This window comes from Buceros rhinoceros, unplaced genomic scaffold, assembly GCF_000710305.1.
Source record: "Buceros rhinoceros silvestris isolate BGI_N320 unplaced genomic scaffold, ASM71030v1 scaffold18420, whole genome shotgun sequence".
Lineage (NCBI taxonomy): Eukaryota > Metazoa > Chordata > Aves > Bucerotiformes > Bucerotidae > Buceros > Buceros rhinoceros.
In genome coordinates this window covers 17,061-36,317 of record NW_010390386.1, presented here as the reverse complement: position 1 = coordinate 36,317, position 19,257 = coordinate 17,061, and the positions used below count along the sequence as shown (strand labels likewise).

Here is a 19,257-nt window from a genome sequence, read left to right as displayed (position 1 = left end):
CCTGCTAGACTATCTCTATCTCCAAGGGCTGGCAAGAGAACAAGAATCTCATTTTGCAAAAAGTCGTTCCACTATGGCTCAAAGAGAAACTTTTCAGAATTTATTGTGAGAATTGAACGCAAAATAGACAATATTTATAGTGCCTTCAGGTCCTTCCCTGGCCTGAACTGGAATGAGAACTTCCTTATATGTGAGTGCTTTGATGAGAAAACTACTGCCAACACTTGTGCTCACAAGCATGAATACATGTGACAAGACTGGATCCAACACAGGGTAAGAATTTTGCGGAAATCAATGCATTTCCACAAAAAACTTCAGCTTTGGGGAAAGTTGACATTTTCTAATGAAAAACCATTTAAGGCCCAAACCCTTCTCTAATCTCAGCTCCTACCTTATCACAAGGACCAAAATCTTCAGAGGCAGATTCTTTCCTGCTTTACATTTGTGTAACTGTGCTGTACAAATAGCACAACCACAGAAGTCAAACAGCACAAAAGGATGTTACCTTCTGCATTGCACTCTGGCAGGCCGTCAAACCCCAACAGCAAGTTGCCCTCATCATCATACTGTCCATAGGTGCCTGGAGGACAGGTTGGGGGTGGTTTCTCAGTGGGTGGTTCAGTGGTGGTTGGCTCAGGAGTGGTGGTTGGTTCAGGAGTGGTGGTGGTAGTTGTAGCAACAGTTGTAGTGGTTGTAGTAGTTGTTGTGGTAGTTGTTGGGGGTATTGTTGTAGTAGTAGTTGAGGGAGTGGTTGTTTTCTTAATCATTTCAAGACCAATCAGAGGTTTCCCTCCAAGGCTTATTATTGGTTTATCCTGTGCACTTGCTACAGGTTTACTAAATCTCCCATGTCCAAACAAAGGTAATCCATCAGGACTCACCACTGGGGCACCCTTTTCATCTAGGAGAGAAGAACAAAACCAAATAAGTCTTACCATTAATCCACTTCAGACTTACAGCATAGTATTTATCAGCAGTAGATAACTCAAGAGCACTGAGAGTGTGATTACAGCCTCCTGTAACTAAACTGACAGAAAAGGTTATATCTAGGAAAGAGCCATGGCTGACAAAGGTGAAAAATGAAGGTTCAGAAGAACCTCAGATAAACCACAGTGGTTTTCACTTTTATCAGCTTTTTGATAAACACTTCTTGGGAAAACAGGGAGGTTTTAATTCAGAATCATAATGCAGATAGGGACTGCATTTAATCAAAGTCAGTCTTGTAATTACTGATGAAAGGTATGACGAATCCATATTTTGCTTCCTAATGTCAAACGTGTCCAGGGAAAAACTGGGATGGGTTTGTAAGATGCTGTCACGGCAGATAAACTTTTGTGTCAAATTCTGGATACTGTAAATATTCATGGCAACCAGGTTAAAAGCAGGCTCTGTACAGGTGGACAGATATGCAAAACAGTAGTGTTTTCACAGATTTTAACAGGGATTTTAACTATTTGAGGTCAGTTTTAGAATTAAAAATAAAACAATCACATACACGTGGCTGGTATAGTGCATACATGTGCTGGTATAGTGGAATAATTATTTCTATGTATGTAAAGATATAATCAAGCATCAATCCTTATTCTGTCTCTGTTCTGCAGTCCTTTCTAAATCTGATACAAATGAGATGGACTTGGGTGATTCTTGCTGCCTCATAGTCTGGAGCCCCACAGGATGTCCCAAAGCCTCCCTGGGTCCTAAATATTCTGACTGCCTGATGGAGGCCTGAGGTACCAGCAACTCCAAATGGCTTGCATGGGACCTGGGGATGCCTGAAGCATTCAACAGCTCAAAGACTTGTATGATGTGCACACAAACTGTAGGGTTTTTCTGTAAGAAGGAAGCTGTCACTTACCAACAATTGTACGTCCATCCCCTCCTAATTTCACTCGGAGAGGGTTGCCTTGGGAATCTTGGAGGTATTTTCCTTCAACATTTAACACTAACCCTCGATCAAGATCTACAATCTAAAAGCAATAGATGAACTCAAGTTTAGCTAACACAAGAGGAGTGAAATTAAATTTCACAGCAACAGAAATCCTGGGGAAATTCAGATGCTAAGTGTGATGATGTTTAGGCATAGGTACGACACCCACAGACTTTTAAAAGTGAGTCACTAATTGTATAGGAATCTCTGAAAAATCACCGCTGAAGAAAGCAAATCCCCAAGAGCTGGGCTCTGGAGCTGCACAAACCATATTCGTACCACCTACGATAGCTATCACATACAAAGGAGCAACTCCTTTAGTATTCTTGGGCTGCACAGCTCCTCAGGTAATACTGATTTGAGTATGACTCTGAGTCCTTTTGAAGACAGGATTTGAAAGCATGTCTACTAATCAAAGAAAAAGAAGAAATTAAACCAGGTAATTTAGATTGAAATGGAAGTGAAAACGAAGTAGGTAATTGTGATAGGAGACTGAAGAAAAGCCTCAGTCTCACACAACAAATATCTGGGAGCTTGGGTTGAATTCAAGAGGTAACTGCAGTTCAAATCCTGTCCTTGCTGCTATTTCATCCCAAAATAGCTGAACTGTATGCTGTTCTAACCTGAGGTAATAGACATTGAACCACAGAACAAAAAGGCAAAAGGTGTTAAGTGCTGGAGGAACCTGTGAAGAGGACGTGAGCAGCAGTTCCAGGTTGGCAAGACAGGCTTATACTTAGCGCTGGAGAAAAGGCTGTATCAGGAGAGACACCAGATGATGAGATCAGTCTCTGAAGCCCTCCAGGCCCCAGATGCTGACACAGATCCTCTTGCTTTACAAGGGTTTCATTCTGCTTGCAGCAATGATCTCCTCTTGTGGGGTTTAGCCCACTTTCTGGAGTCTCTTCAAAAGGGCTTTGGGCATGCTTTTCAAAATGCCTCCCTCCCTTGAAGGTAACATACCTGATGCACCTTTTTATGTTCCTCTAATGCAAACAGTAAGATTGAAGTGGCCATAAAATAAATGTCTTTATGTGTCATGCAGTGTGTGAGCAGCTCTACTGGTGCCAGTCACAGTCTCCTCCTGCTCAGCATCTGGGCAAACATGCGGGAAACACCAGTTCCTTCCCTGTGTTGTTTGGTTATAAACTCACTGGAAAGGATTTTAAAAGACAAGGTCTAGGCATGTAGGAACCTAGTGGGACTTTCCTATCAATAGCATCTGAACTATTCTGGAAATACCACTGTAAATGGGTCTGTAGGAATGGCGAAATGCTTAAAGACACCTACGTATGTGCATTTAAAACACAGTGACACTTAGAGAATAACTTAATGTTTTGATACTCTTGCTTGTGAGCTTCTCCCTGGGGCGTGAGTCTGGGACAAGCATTGCTGAACACATCTTTCACAGCAGCTACCCTAGGCAGTCTCCACTCACACTGCACAGCAGACAAGCCCTGAGTCCTACTGACTTTGAGGAAAAAATCTTTCACTAAATTTGTGGGAGTAATGCTATAGCTGAAAATTCAAGCCATCAGGCTTTAAATCAGACATTTAAAATGTTTAAATAATGAAAAGCAGATTTTATCATTAGATTTCAATGTAACAGTGGAAAGCAGATCACTAAATATAACCTAACTTTACAGCTTCATTGACTGAGGGACTGTCCTCCTTTATTTTCTTAATGAAAATGTAAGCACAATAAAAAGCTAATGCGTCTTGAATTTGGAGAGAAGGTCACCGTACCCACTTTGTTCCTTGAGGGCCATTGATTACTCTCTGTCCACTTGGTTTTCCATTATTACCAACTATTTTTCCATTTCCATTTTTCGTGGTAAGATTAGGTCTGCCATTGTAACCTGAAAGAGAGAAGAAAGCATACTATTCTGAATAAAGCTGTGCAACGTACCAACCACATTTTATAACGCAAAGAAACGCATTTTCTGACTGACCTGGACATAAATGAGAGCAAAAGAGCCCTCACCACACTTGGCAAACCAGGCATTTAATTTCTGCTTGGAGCAACTTGTTGTGACACTGTTAGATTCCGCAGCTGACACAAGCATCTGAAATGGTTTATTCTGAAGAAGTTAGATGCTCGTGGTTTGTTTCTATCATATTTATTTGATCTCTTTATTCCCTCTTGGCTTTTGAAGAAAGCATTTCTAGACAGCACTACAGCCACTAAAATGTTTGTGATCTTTGTAAACATTTCAGGTGTGGGGAGAGGGAAGAAACCGTTATTAAACACAAGCACTTGTCCAGTCCTATCCTTAAACAAAGCTGTTGTCATGAACTGAACAGAGGGGGGTGGGAACTACCTCCATTTTTTTTTTAACTTGTAAAAGGAAGGACTCTCTCTAGCTGAAAAAACACTGCTACAGAAAGCCACACTCAGCTCAGAAATGGAGAAGCAGTGGCACTGAGCTGCGGTTCACCCAAGAAAGAAAGGGCAGCAATTTCTACAACCTAGCTCAGAGACTTACCTCCAGAAAAATATATATGAAAATAGATATATACATTAACTGGTAAAAAAAATATTCACTGAACAGTCCTCAGCTATGAACTTCCCGACTGCATGGTTAACAGTAAGCTGGTAGACAACCTCCACAGAGAAATCTGTTATTCTTTCATGCCACGCATCTCACCCTCCATGGTATTATTTAAGGTCTGCTTCCTTGTTAAAGCTGTGCAAGCTGGTGGACCTTTACGCAACATATTACAACATGTTGTGTAAATGCAATAGCCCAGCTGCATGGTCCTCATTGAACAAAACTGGCCACACTGAACAAAACACTGTTATTTGCATATAGCATAGAAGGTATTTACTAAAACAGTCAGGTCACTCAATATTATTTTGGATGTCCATGCATTGGAGGAACAAAAAATATTTCTACCTAACAAAGTCTCTGAGAGTGGCCAGGATTCTTCATAGGTGACATGAGGAATCAATACACGACACGAGGAATCAATAGGTGACCCATCTTGACCTGTAGTGCAGCCTCTGCTCCACTACGCAAGGTCCGGAGATATTTTGACAGAAAGCAGACCTTTAGCATTTGGGGTAAATCAGCCATAAAAGTATTAGAGGGCGTGACTGTGATGAGAGAAGTCCTCAACAGGAATGTGCAACCCTGAGCTATCACTTAATAAAAAGAGGAAAGTGGCTTAAAAATTAATTAAAGAAAACACAGAATTCCAGGGCAACATGCGGACACACCTTACTGCCTAGGTGTGGGTAAGGTAGGACTACATAACCTACAAATGCCTTTCAGTAATCCCTAAGATGAAGAGCAATACACCTGAGAGGTTGTCATATTGTGAGTACAAACGTGCTTTCAGTGAGCATTCAGTGAAGTCATTATTCAAGAAGGAACACAGCCCCTTTTTCTAATTTAGTACCTAACTCTGTCATCTCCTCTGTGGATCACGGGATCTTGTGCAGATCTGACCACAAGACCAAAGGTCTCGGGCACCATGTTACATCAATTAGGCAATGTCCTCGAGAACTGGGCTCCCTGAGAACCACCAAAATGAAAAGTAATACATTATATTAAATCACTGAACCTGTGTTCTGATGGAGGACTTTTCATCTAACTGCTGACCTTAGGAAAAACACGATTCAGTAAGGTTATACAACAAAAAGCAGCATACCTTGTCTATAAGGAGGTCTAACAAATTGCCGTTGGGAAGGGCTTCGTAGCCTGGAGTTCAATAGTTGCTGGCGAGAAAACAAAGTGGAAGAAGAAACTGTTGGAGAAACAGTGTGTGTGGTGGTAGATGTAGAAGAACGTGGCCAGACAAAGCTTGGTTTAGCTGGGGTATGCTTGTTAGAGGAATGAGTAATCCGTGATGCTACGGCAGAGCTTCCAGGTGATTCAGGAGAAGATAATTTTAATGTTGGAGTTCCTTCCTTCTCTTCCTCTTCAGAGCTTACTTTGTGAGGTAGAAGAGTGTCCATAGATTTCCTTTTATTGCTAGTAGTGTCATCGTATGTGTTTTTGTCACCTCTAGAAACAGAAGGGGACCATTTTGCTGCCAAAGCTGTGGGCTTCTCTTCTGTTTCCTTCTGATCATATTCACTGTAATAATCATCCTCTTCATTAGAAACTGATTGACGAGATTTAGATGAAGAGGAGGAAGGAACTTTCCGAGGATCTTCAGCTTTAGACATTTTTGAGGGCAATAGGCTATATTTTTGATCTGTTTGGGATACTGTTCTTGTAGCAGCCCTTGAGCGAGAAGGTAATGAAGGATGAGCTTGTCTCAAAGAAGTGGATGACAACCTTGGATTAGTCTGCTTGTCTCTTGCTGTATCACTGGCAGAACTGGAGTCTGGCTGAGTAAGTTTTGGGTTGTAGGAAGGTACCTGAGAGCCTGGCTGCTTTTGCTTCGATAGAGATGAAGTTGAGCTTCCCTGAGAGAAAGATGAAGGTAATCCCCTAGAAGAGGACACTTCTTTAGGAAACACAGAGCGGCTGCTTGCTCTGTCACTGCCTTCTGTTACATCCTCATCATCACCTTCCTCCAATTCTTCATTACTCTGGGATGAGATGTGAGATGGGAGGCGCCGGCCCCTTGAATGTAGTACGGAAGGACTGGTTTGTGCCCTCTGTGGGGGCTCTGAGTGGGAGGTCTTCTCTAATGGAAGATGAGAGGGGAATGTCTTTTTAGGTAAAGACACACTCGGTTTTGATCGGGCAGGCATTTCTTTTGCCTCTCCACTGTCCTGCTCTTCAGGCTTATGTTTGGAAAGAGAAGATTGCAAAAGAGAATGCCTTTCTGGAGCAGCGACAAGACTTCGTTGTTCTTCTGAGGCAGAGTGAGGTGACTTTTCCCTGTGTGTCTCTCTGAGGTGAGAATCAGAATCAACCTGAGGATTTCTTCTCTTGGAATAGCTTGCTGAAGAAGACTGCCTGGAAGAGGGTAGAGAAGCAAATAATGGGTTTGCATCTTGTGAGTCCTCCCTATAATTCTTATCAACATCCCTTCTGTCAGATTTGGCACTAGTGGAGGGACGAGAGTGAGGTGAAGCATGACCAGAAACAGCAGACCTTGATGAGACTGCCACTACAGCTGATTTTGAATCCTTCCACGTGCGAGAACTGGAGCGTGAGGGAAGCCTTGTTTGCTGTGACATAGAACTGGGCTGTCCTGCTCTGTCCTCTGCTTCTTCACTGCCAAACTCATTATGGCTATCATGAGCGTGGGAATCTGCTGATTTGGAAGAGTGTTTAAGTGAATGACCTAAAGAGCCAGACCTACTGCGATGGCTTGGGGCAACCTCATGAGAGACAGCAGACTTCTGATTTGATGTCAAAGCCAAGTGACTAGGCTCTGAAGTTTTAGAAGACGCTTTCATCAACATGGAGTCTGTCTTTCCTTCCACATTACCTGCAAGATCATTATTTTTAGCAGGCAGAGCATGGGAAGAGCTTTTAGAAGGCACATTAGTGTTGCTTTGTCTCAGTTGCTTTGTTTCATTATCTGTGTATTTAGGAACAGACAAGGCCGAAGAGTGTTGTGCTGATGATGGTAACAGCGCTGGTGGCTCATGTTTCTCTGTGCTCGTCTGCCGTGACACCTCTGATGTGTGGGTTCGAACAGAGGTCCTCCCTGAGGCAAGAACAGGGTGGACTGGCCAACTAGGGGACAAGGGTCTAACATTCCTCCTCTGATCCTGAGCTTTTGGTGGCATCGTTGGAGCTTCTTGGGAGGAATCACGATGATCTGTCACCTCAGTGGACTGAAGATGAGGTTCCAGCTCTCCTGTCTTTCTAGAAGGTAACTGAGATTTACTTACGACCCCTCGAGTCAAGATTTTATTCTTATATTCAGAAAGAAGACTCTTTTTATCACTAACATCAGGTGAACGAACAGACGACTGCTTAGAGGAAAGTGACGGCTGGGTTTTTGAAGAAACAGAAGTTTGAGAAGGAGATGAGCCAGTGTTCCCAGGTTTTTTAGGCTCTGAATTTTCTTGAATATTTGTTTGTTGCCGAGCAACTGAATCTTCATGAACAGCTGGGAGGGGGGGGAAAGGTGTTTATTCACAATAGAAGCAGCACAAAAAACTGACCAAGAAAGAAATCAGCCAGGTAGCAAGAACAAAACAGCTTAGGAGAATATAAGACAATAATTATTTCCATATTAACCAGCCTGTGCAGTCCAGCTGAGTAAGTTTTGGTTTGTAGGAAGATACTTATGTGTAATTATTGTAGCTTGGGTAAAACTTAGAGCCATTAAAATCAATTATCTAAAAGCAGGGACTGAAACATCCTATCAGTTAACTCATCAATTAACTCAGCAAACCTTCTGTCCCCTCAACACCGTCTTTTTGGCAAGAAGTAAATGTGAGCAGTATCTGAGTAAGCCACTCTAAGTGAATTTCAAGAGTGAGTGTTGTCAGGAATAGTGAAAACAAAGACCCAAAGCATTATATTCTCTGGCCTTTGGATAACAAGAGCACAGAGTGTTTCCATGCAGGAAACAATGGTATGCATTTATTTAAGACGTTAAAATGTCCATAAAATGTCCTTTTATGTGTTGCAGTGACAAACGCTTATCTACAAGCATCTCTTTGGACAATATAGTGATGAAAAAAGCTAACAGAAACAATATCAAGGAAGTAAAATCCTATGGGTTAGATGGAGTGCAGAGGAAGCTAAGTCAGTAAGAATTAACATAACTGGGACCAAGGCAAGAATGCGCAGACTACACAACCAGTGCTTACCTGCTGGGATGGCGACACTGAAGGCTTTAGACTGAGGACCTGGTCCCCTCCTGTTTGCTGCACGAATTTTGAAAATATAGCGTTCCCCAGCCTGCAGACCATCTATGATGGCTGATGTTGTAGCTCCAGAGTAGGTGATGGACTTTGCTCCAAATGGCTTGAGAGCCGGGGCGTATGAAAGAATGTATTCTGAAATGATTTGGCAGACGGTTGGAAGGAGGAAACTGAAAACAGTCCTGTTTCCAGCAGACAGACTGTATGGGTAGGATGAATTAGAACGTGCATTACTAAAATTAATACACCAGCAATGCACGCTGAGTCAACAGCTGGAGTATAAAGACATGAGAGACAGATATACACATATGCATGTAGGTAAGTTGAACATGTTCATCGTAACAAACAAAACCACATCACAAAACTACCAACACCGCAAAATCACATCAATGACCTAATTACCAAGACAGAGTATGTTAGCTATACCTTTGTAAAAATACATAAGCAACAATGCCCATCAGAGCGAAGCGTCACCAAGAGGAGCTGGATGACAGTTGTGCTCACTTCCAGTGAAGGTGTGGGGACATAAGAAAGTTACACCACTAACTGCTGTGGGGGTTGGTGTGCTGCACCAGGAGACCTTTTTTTTGTTTCTGGACACCAACTAATAAAGGGGAAAAAACGAGTCCTCTGAAAAAATTAACTGCCCTAAATCAGAAATAACAGAAGAAATCTACAAAGAGAAAATGCACTGGAGGCAGATCGTATTTTGAACATTGCAAGGAATGTCCTACTTCTTGTGGAAATCTAGTCTGAAAGACTGTGCAAAAATGTTAGGTAGATGGATCACTGATATCAAAATACCCATGTTGTTACAGCTGATGAAGACGTCCCAAGAGAAAGAGAAATTTTGAACTTACTGATTAGCTACCAAGACATCTGCAATCAACAACACACGATCCAGAGAATATTCTTCCAAACCATAACTTGTTCACAATGGTGGACAACACACAATTGTGTTGCTGACCATAGCTATGTCCACAGCAAGTAAGAACGTTAAAAAAATTTATTTCCCACAGAAATTATTTGGAAGAAGAACCAAATGGTGTATTCACATAATTATTGTTCAGGACATCGATATTAAAATCAGGTGACATTATTAATCACTTTCTTATCCTACATTTCCAACAGAGCCTTGACACAGCTATAACGGCACTGTTCTTTAAGATCCTAGTCACGCAAAAGCAGCTCTGTCAGTTCCAAAGGCCATATACTCATTCCTCAGCAGTGCTGGAGCCTGAGAGGCATCGCCACAAAAACACTAAAACACTTACATTAATCTTAGAAACAGCATTACTGCAGTCAAATATAAGTGATTCCAGCTGAGTCTTTGCTTAGAGAGGTTTTAGCTGTAATCTACAGGCCAGTAGGTAAAATTCATGCCTGGATGATTGAGCTTCTTGTTCAGAAAAGATGCTTCTACCAGGAAATAACAGCACTGCGTATTGCCAAATGGCAGCGATAGCACGCCGGTCCAACAGAATCAAAATCTGACAGCCGGTGCTTAACTACAGTCAGAGTCAAACCCCGCTGCAGGGAGAGCAAAGCAAGGTCTTGTTGCCACTTAAGGAACTGCCCCTGCTCTCACCTTTCAGTTTAGCATTACTGTGGTACCTGTGCTCTGTATTAGCTTTCTGTACTGACAAAAATTTCACCCATAGGAATAATTGTGGGTTTGAGGAGGAGTATTCCTATTACACTCCCAAAGAGTGCAGGTAAGATCTCAGGCATGTGCAGGCTTCCTTTTCTTTTCAATCCTCTCTAATAGGTACAGGAATTGGATCAAAAGAGGGTTTTGAAAATAAATTCCGAGGGTTGACAGTTTTCTCTGTCAACAAAACAAAATCCAATAATACTTGAGGAGTCACAGTGCCATGATGAGAAAACTCTAGAATACAGTAACACCTTTAAAAACAGGAAACTTTTTTTTCTGAAAACAAGCCTGTATTCATCTTGTTAAGAGATAAGCCATGCATAGGTCATCAAAATCGAGGAACAAAAAATTCTGTGCAAAAGCATTTAATGCTCAGTCGAAAAAGAATTCAATGTAATAAAAGGCATGGTAAGCTTTGGATTGGGAGCGTGTGTTTTTTTTAAGATACACAGGAGCTGCTTTAATTGCAGAGGCACTGGTGTAACTTCTCATGACTCTCAAACGGCTACTGGAGAACATTTTCTCCCACTACTTTAATATGTAGTATAAATATAGAAAAGGACAGGGTTGAAAAACAAGAGCACCAAAAGAAAAAAATTCCTGATTACCAAGTGCCATCAAAACAACTATCAAGTGCTAATTCAGTGATTTAATTTAGCCAGTATAAACATAATTTTTGTCATTTATTTAGTTTAAAAATATGACCTCTCCTGTTACACTTCATAGTCAAGAAAAACTACGATACATATAAGTGTTCAGCCCTTGAATATCAGGTATCTTTAAACTGATTGTCTTGGATGAATCATCTAACGATTAACAGACAAAAATGGACAAAGGGATACAGACTGCTCAAAATGAGAAGCAGATTTGAAATTTCAGATAATGTCCCTGAATGACTCTACTTTAAGAAATAATAATTCTTGGACACAACTGCAGCTCCATTGAAGCAATTGGCAAGACTCTTACTGACTTCAAAGAGGAAGGAATTCCACCACTGCCCTGAAGAACACACAAAGCAGGTCTACTTCCCTCCAGGCCAAAGGTTTTTTAAATCCTGAGATGCTACAGAGCTGATAAAGCACCTTCAGAAACTTGTGTAACTTGAGAACACAATCTCGTTAACCGCTGGAGAACAGTAGTGGCCAAAAAATCGGCCTGTTAATTTTCAGAGGGAAAAAGGAAAAAAACAAAAAGCAGACCAAAACAACAACAAAAGAAAAAAAACAGAGAACTTTTTGTTTTACAAAATCCTGTGCAAGTAAATAGCCACTGACAAACTAGCTCTATGACCATGTACAATAACACTATAGTACACAAGGCTTATGTGTGCTATCTCTTGAAATTACTGTTTGTGCTTGATTCTTAGGCTGAGGCTTTCCTTCCATGATACACTAGAAATAAAACACAACAAAAATCCACCCACTTTCTTGGCAGCTACTCAACTTTTCCTTCTTCTCCTAACTTAGAAATCCCTTGGGAAAATTCTTTCTTATGGTCCATTTTAACCAGCTTATGAATGGAAGAAGAGGTAAGCACGCACGCATTGACACCCCGGGAAGCTCTATGACATCCCAGGCACATGGTGACGATGGCTTGCCAGCAGTGGTGTGGAGCTGCTGGGCTGGAAACAAGAAAATCTTGCTCAGGTACAAGTCATTAACAAGTGAAAAAATCCTGGCACAGTGGTTTCAGCTTGCTGCAGAGTGGCAATCTGGCTTCAAAAAGACCAGCTCCTTGAGGGTGTTGAAAGCCAACAGCGATGACTTACCTTTGACTTTTCCTTCACTCTCTGGAAGAGCATCCCAGGATGCTGCTACAGAGGTTGGTTTTCCCTTTAGTGGCCAAACATCCAAATTTTCAGGGGCACTGGCAGGAGCTGTGAAACAGTCATATGCAGAAGAGGCAAGTAAGAAAAGCTGACCTACAGAGGACACACCTTTTGCTCCTTCTTCGCATAGCAGAAATTCCTATACAGCCATTTCAAAGATAAATGTGAAGAGCACACATGGCTCAGGTCCACGCGTGCCTATATTGCATCTCTATCAGACTCCCGTGGTGAAATTTTACTCTATACTTTTAGAAACAGGCTGTCTCCACCAGCCTACTACTGTGGCTTAGCAGAACGGTGTGGTAACTCGGTTGTTATGGACCACTTCCCTGTACCAAAGGGAACACAGCTTCTCTGTTGTGGAGACAGGATTTAAATTTGCTGCCCACAGAGAAGGAGGACAGCAGCCAGGCTGCTCCTCTCAAAGGAAGGGGCACACCCAGCTCCAGGGGTCAAGGTGCTGACCTGTCCCGAAGGAAAACCCAAACCATCTCCCCTTGTTCTGGTTGTGCCACAAAAGCAGCCCTGATGTGCTCTCCAGGACACAGCTGCGGGGACACAGGCAGCAGCACCAAGGCTTTTCCCACATTCCAAACCTTCTGCTGTCCCAGACAACCACATATTCTGGCTTTCCCCTCAAGTCAGCCCTATTTCATAGCTCAAACCCTAGGATTTGTGTTACCCCAAGGACCTTTTGAATACATACCTGCCTCTGGGGTCCGTTGGTAAACAGATACACTCCACTTCCCTTCTTTTTCTCCCTCCAAGATTTGCACAGCAAACTCGTACATGGTGTCAGGCACCAGATTCTCCACCAATGCCCGCCGGTTGGACACCTTCTTGTAATCCCACCTTGCCGACTCCCCCTTTTCCCGATAGCGAACACTGTATTGCCTGGGATCAGAAACACACGAAAATAAAAGTTCTGATATCAAACCTAGGATTAGCAGAAGCAGAGCAGGGAGCGGGGCTGCTTTCCTCTCAGCTAGTCTGCTAGGGCTTACAGGGGAACCTACCCAAATGCAAACAACAAAGTACCACCACCACCAAGAGCCAGCATGTTTTAAGCAAACATTTGTGCCTCCCTCTAATGGAGTGTGATTGCTTTCACCCTAAGGGACAGACTGTTTCTTCAAGCCTCTTACTCAAAACACTCCCTGCCCCTGGAGGAAGCTGAAAGACTTACTGAACGAAGCCAGGCGTCCAGGGGAGCTCCATACCACCATCTCACTGCCCTGTGACCATGAGCATGGCCAGACAGCTGGGAGCCCCTTGCTCCCAGAGCAGCAGTGGCGGCTCGGTTCCCACATGTCTGCCTAGATAACTGCTTCCACAAGGAAACTGAGAACATCTAAAATTACCACTTCTCCTGCTGTGCCCCTGAGGGTGTTTTAGTGCCAGGCTGCACAGCTATTTGGGGTACCCAGGCTGAGCAACACAATCCAGTGATTTCAGACCTTTGCTGGTTTTCTGTTTACTTCGGTCTCCAACTGCTGTGGCATGCTGCTGTGAGCCAAGCTCTCCTGCTCACAGGAGTCCTCAACCTGCTCAGCTGCAGCCTCAGCGGGTTCTGGAGGGTCAGCAGATGCAAGGCACACTGATGCGTGTCTTTCCCATTGCAGTGATGCTTCCTCCACCTGGTGTATGGTGGTCTTGAAGCTGTAGTCTGTGCTGGCAATCCAACTCAACACCTCATCTCTGTGGGCTTTGGCCTTCCCTCCCCCTGCACACACGGTGACCATAGTGATATATCAGCATGTGAATAGCAAAAGATCCCCAGCTGGTGCTGGTGACATCTCAGAAGACTGATGACTACCCCTGTAGTCCAGCACTTACACGGACCTCTAAATACCAGACACCAGAGCACAGGGAGGCAAGGAGGGTAGATCACACTCACCCACGTCAGGTTTCTAACAGCTTCTCTGAAGCATCTGCTATCAGCCATTGTCATAGGTAGGATATGGAAATTCCTATGCCCTAAGCTAAATTATTCTCATAACCAACTGTAATTAAATAAATGCAAAAGCAATCAGTAGTGTGTTGGCAGCAGTTCACCTTCTGTATGCATTCAGAAAAGAAAACACAGGGCTAACTACCTATTTGCTGCAACCTTCTCTTTTTCATACAGTGGGTCTGTCCAAGCAACGAGCACAGATTGAGAGGACATAACTCGAACAGTTATGTCTTGTGCCACCTCCACCTCTTCCTCCTCTGAAAGGGCAAAACAAAATACCGTATCAGTAACATAAAAACCAGTACTGTTTTCAACTGATGTTATAATTTGCATGCAGCACAGGTGAATAACAAATGCAGTGGTAGTGGAAAAGCAAGTACATTGATTACTGATGTCCCCACAAAAACATCATTTCTTGCATTAGCTATCTGCTTACAAGATGAGAGTACTAATATGTTCTACAGTCCTTCAATATTCCATCAATCCCCAAACTGTTACTTATAACAAATGTCTTATGAACATACTGACATTCATTGTGTCTGGCAAACTCACTGCTAGAGCTGTCTGGAGATCAGAAATTTTGCCCTATGAAAAATTTTGAGATTTTAAAATTTGGTTTCATTTTGAAGGGGAATAAACCAGAAACTGTCAAAAATTCCTCACAAGGGAGAATTCCTGTATATTTTACATTTTTAAGTGCTTCAAACAGGTTGTTTCAATTCAGCTTTTCTTTTTTTATGATATATAAGGCAAGGGAGCCAGTAAACTCTGGAGTACAATTTCATTCTCTAAGGACCTTACTCATGTATGCCCAAGGTCTAGGGAAAGTTTGCTCTTTCTTCAGCAGGTAGCACATTACCCCAAAACCCAGCACTTCCTGCACAGAAGGCAGGCAGCAGGAAATTAAGTCTCACTTCTTCCAGTCAGGGTTTTAATGCGGAGGGTTCTCAGATAATTCCAGGTTTTCCAAGCCAAAGAGCTACTACACAAAAGCGGCTGAGAGGACCCATCTACTGCTCATAAGTGGCTATGGAGACCTATTCACAAAGGTTTGCAATGGGAGTACCTGAAGAGAGAAGTGAGCATGAGATGTGGATGGCATCACCTCCCCAGAAAAGGTGTGAGGTAGCATTTCTATGCACCATGGTTCTCAGTTCTGACAAAGGTGTTCTCCAACGCTATCAAAATATTCAAAACGCTCTGTCACCTTCATTCTCATAGCGATGCAAGGGTGTGAGAAAGCGGTGCTAGCATGGACACGATTCAGACCCTTGCTCATCCTTCTTAACCTGGGCAGCAGTATGTAATGCGTTCTTTTCCAAAGCAAGTGAAAACTTCGGATGACCAGGTTTAGGCTTCTGGAAACCAAGCCTTCAGAAAAGGGGGTGACGATCTGACAAGAAGGCATACTGCTGTGGAGGTCCTGACTGATTTAATCAAGTCTTCTCATGCAGTTATTGCAGTGCATAACATTTGCCAATAGCTAGAGAGGAGAATAAAAACCCACCAAACCAAAAAACCCAACCAGAGAAACCCAACCAACCATGTTGCAGAGTTGTACCATTTTATGAATCCTGCTTGAATTAAGAGGAGCAATTGGAGACATTCACCAAGCTTTTTAAACTGAGAAAAACCTAGCAGCTCCAAAAAACTTTCAGTCTAAAAATCACAAGGCTGTTACACTGCATTCCGCTATCTCCATGAATCAACAGCAGATGTGAAAGAAACATACCTGTGACTTTTCTTTTAGTTAAAGATGGCCTATAGACAGGTTGGTTCCGTCCTTGGTTGCTCCTTGATGGTAGCGAAACCACATGAACTGACTCAGAAGCTGTACATGCAGGGAAAAAACAGAGGCTTTCCCATAATCTTTTTCATTGAAAAAAAAATTTCAGTCTTTTCAGACAGAACTCTATTTTATTCTTTTCTGAGGTGCAAAAGGAGAGGCTTACTTGAATATGAATTTATTTAGAGTCACAGTATTTATGTCAGAGGGTTCAACAGACATGCAGTAAGAACAGAAAAATTGGTATTTTAGAAGAAGGACAGCAAATTATTAACATTAACATGAAAAGACCACTACAAAAGTCACATATTCTAGGATTGAGTTCTTCTTCTGATACTTTGGTTGTTAAACAACATTTCTTCTCCCTCTTTAAAAAAAAACATAGCACAGAAGAAGTGAAAACAAGTAGATGCTCCAAACCATGGTACACACTATTTCTCATCAAGATTAAGTTCATTACTGAACTACCAAATCCTTGACAAGATTTCCATTGACCTCTGTTCTGCTTGGACAGGTTCTCAACCTGCAGAGCAGTGGTATGTGCTGGCCATCAAACGAACAGTAGAAAAAAAGTACAAAAAGTACAAGATTCATGTTTGGGAAAGGGGGAATAACTGATAAAGGTGACTGAGGAGTTCCCTCTCTGGAGAAAAGGAGATAAAGACACGTGTTTAATACAAAACCCACAAAGCAGAAGTGGAAACAGACATTTACATTGCAAGCCAGGAATTCCGGCAGTCATGTGTGCTTTCGGAATCACCACCTATTTAGTAACCCAAGACCAAACTATCTGCAAGACAGGCTTCCAGCCTACAGGAAAGATTTTGAAGGAAAGAAGCCTAACCTCAAGAAAACACACCCAAACAGCATGGGAGCCAAGCAAGACTCCTGAGTGCAGAGCTAGTGCCCACTCAGGCGAGAAGAGCTCAGCCAGCAGGACAGAGACAGGTAAGCCACAACACAGGCAAGTGACACAAATAGCACAAAGGGAAACGCTCGGCCTCTGAGGAAATAAAACTGTTGCAAACCCCACAGATGGGAAACCCTTTAAATCAAGAGCAGGAAACCTAGAGAGCACGAGTGCAAGCCACCGCAGCACAGCAGGACAGGGAGAAAGAGAAGAGGCCAACCTGACTGTCTCAGCAGCCCTCAGTGACCAGGACCTCATGAAGGAACTGGAGAGACCATGTACACATGAGTGTACATGGAGAGAGCCTATGAAACAGTTTCCATGGTTAAGCATGGATTAATCAAAGCATTAAGTTTTTCTCCACTGGCCTGAAATAACATATGGACACAAAATGCAAGACGAGGACAAGAAACAATGGATTTCAGAGCGGTCCACCACATGCAAGAAGAATCTAAGCTATGGCTCTCCTCCCCAGGCCTTCCCTGAGCTATTAGCACAAGTAACTCACACGTGGTGTGTCTTTAGCACATCATCATGTTCTGCTGCACCTTCTACCCTAATCACGGTATTCTTCTGTTAAGATCATGTTACAGAATGCAGTTACAGAGAGCATTTTTATTTATAGGAAGAGTCCTTTTGATGGCTACAACATGTGATCTGTGATCACCTAGAAGCCACAGGGGATTACAGAAGTGTGCCAGCTCCACTAGCTGTTATTGGGGAAACCCAGCTCACCTAGTTTTCTTGCTTCCTGGTTTTGTCGCTCTTGCAGCAGTGGAGCATAGCTCATCCTTCGACTGCTCTCTCCAAAACCACGGAGGTAACCTTGGGATCTGCTGCGTGGATTCCTGAAGCCTGCTCCATAAGGTTGCTTCCACCGAAAAGATAACTTGCCATCTGGAGACTGGACGCGCACTCTCAGAGGTCTGTTTGGCATGTCCGTCTCTTCAAAAAATAAACAAACACACACACAAACCCCACCACAGTTATTATGAAGCACATGACATGCATAGCAGCCCAGATGTCTGTTGCAAGCACATCCATTATATAATATCAGAATAAAGAGCATCATTTGAAAGTTTTTTAATTTTGCTATGAAACCCAACTGTAGTAACAAGAAGTTTTCCAAGCAGGATGTACAATACTCCATAATATCTTTTCCCAAGCTCTTAAGACAGACTGTCCAGAAGTGAAAATACATTGTAATACAAGAACTCCTGGCAGAAACTGGGGATGTCTTGTAGCTTTCCTGTTTAATCTTTCCCCGCCCCCCCCCTTTTTTTTTGTTAAATCCTGTTTCCCTATTTCAGGCACCCCAGTACATTTTTTTTTTTTTGGCAAGTGCTAAAGTTTAGCGTAAAATGAAGTACAGAAATGTTCTAAAAGAACTCTATTTTAGAAAGCAATCCACATTAAAAGCAGGTTCTCTTCTACTAAACCAATTGCTACTGGTTCTGCTCTCTGACAGCCTCATATTTAACAGCTCTGTCCTGCATACGCTTCAATTCTTAACTTCCCAAACTCCCTTTGTATGATCCCTTAAGCATCCAGCACTGTAACAGGTACCTTATGCAAGTAATTTATTTTTACATTGTTGGCAAGTTGGCAACATTCTTTTAAGAAGTGACACCGATGCAAGGATTACTCAGTTTGGTTGCTGTGAATGGCATCTCCAGTTTTCATGGCATTCTCCATCACATATAAGCTGCATCATGCTACTGCACGGGCTGCAAGCGGAGGAGAGAGCAGGAAGAGAAGCGCTGGCAGCACCAGCCAAGACTTGAGATCATCCACACCAGTAGCAACTTTTTGCCTCTTACCTTTTACATTTTGCACTCAAAGCAGGTCTCCCTCAGTCTCTTCTAGCAACGCCATTCCACCAAGCACAAGGTTGTGTGAACCTGCCTACACGAAGATTCCATGTTGTATTCAAACCCTCTCACTCACTGGCTAAGCCAGTCATTGCAGTCACAGCAATGTCAAGAGAACAAGAGACTGGGACAGAAACAGCTGCCAGAGACCTGGACAGACAATGAGAGACAATGTACCAAAGTATCCCCTGTCAGAGCAATAGTGAGATCCTTTTTCCAGCACCAGTTCAGAAGTTCATATTTATTTATTTATTTGTAACAGCACTTACACATGTTACTTCAAGTAAGTATTGATGTCTGCATGTCCCTATATAAAGCAAGAGCAGGCCCTTTTCCAGTATTTCTGCTGAGCGACACCTTTTATAACCAAACCGCTGACTGGTCTTGATGTCTCAAGAGACAAGGCTGCATCTGCTAACACACTCTCAACAAACATTCTTCTATTAAACTACCCTTTAGAAGGGGTCACAGCAACTCTCAAAGCTGTTTGCAGAGCTTCTCTTGAAATCCTTGTGAGAAATGCCTGTCACTGATCATCTA

General features: G+C 42.7%; 1 protein-coding gene across 1 annotated transcript in view; it reads right to left on the bottom strand.

Moving 5' to 3' along the window:
• The window catches only part of FNDC1 (fibronectin type III domain containing 1), a 43,383-nt gene extending 25,600 nt beyond the window's left edge, over positions 1–17,783 (bottom strand). Inside the window, exons 1-10 of the mRNA XM_010137700.1 lie at positions 17,582–17,783; positions 15,883–15,981; positions 14,293–14,407; positions 12,903–13,090; positions 12,137–12,244; positions 8,661–8,849; positions 5,582–7,951; positions 3,674–3,786; positions 1,856–1,967; positions 506–901 (exon numbers count right to left, since the gene is read on the bottom strand). Coding sequence (XP_010136002.1) covers positions 506–901; positions 1,856–1,967; positions 3,674–3,786; positions 5,582–7,951; positions 8,661–8,849; positions 12,137–12,244; positions 12,903–13,090; positions 14,293–14,407; positions 15,883–15,981; positions 17,582–17,783 — 3,892 coding nt within the window. The remainder of the gene's footprint in view (positions 1–505; positions 902–1,855; positions 1,968–3,673; positions 3,787–5,581; positions 7,952–8,660; positions 8,850–12,136; positions 12,245–12,902; positions 13,091–14,292; positions 14,408–15,882; positions 15,982–17,581) is intronic.
• Between the last annotated feature and the right edge of the window lie 1,474 nt (positions 17,784–19,257).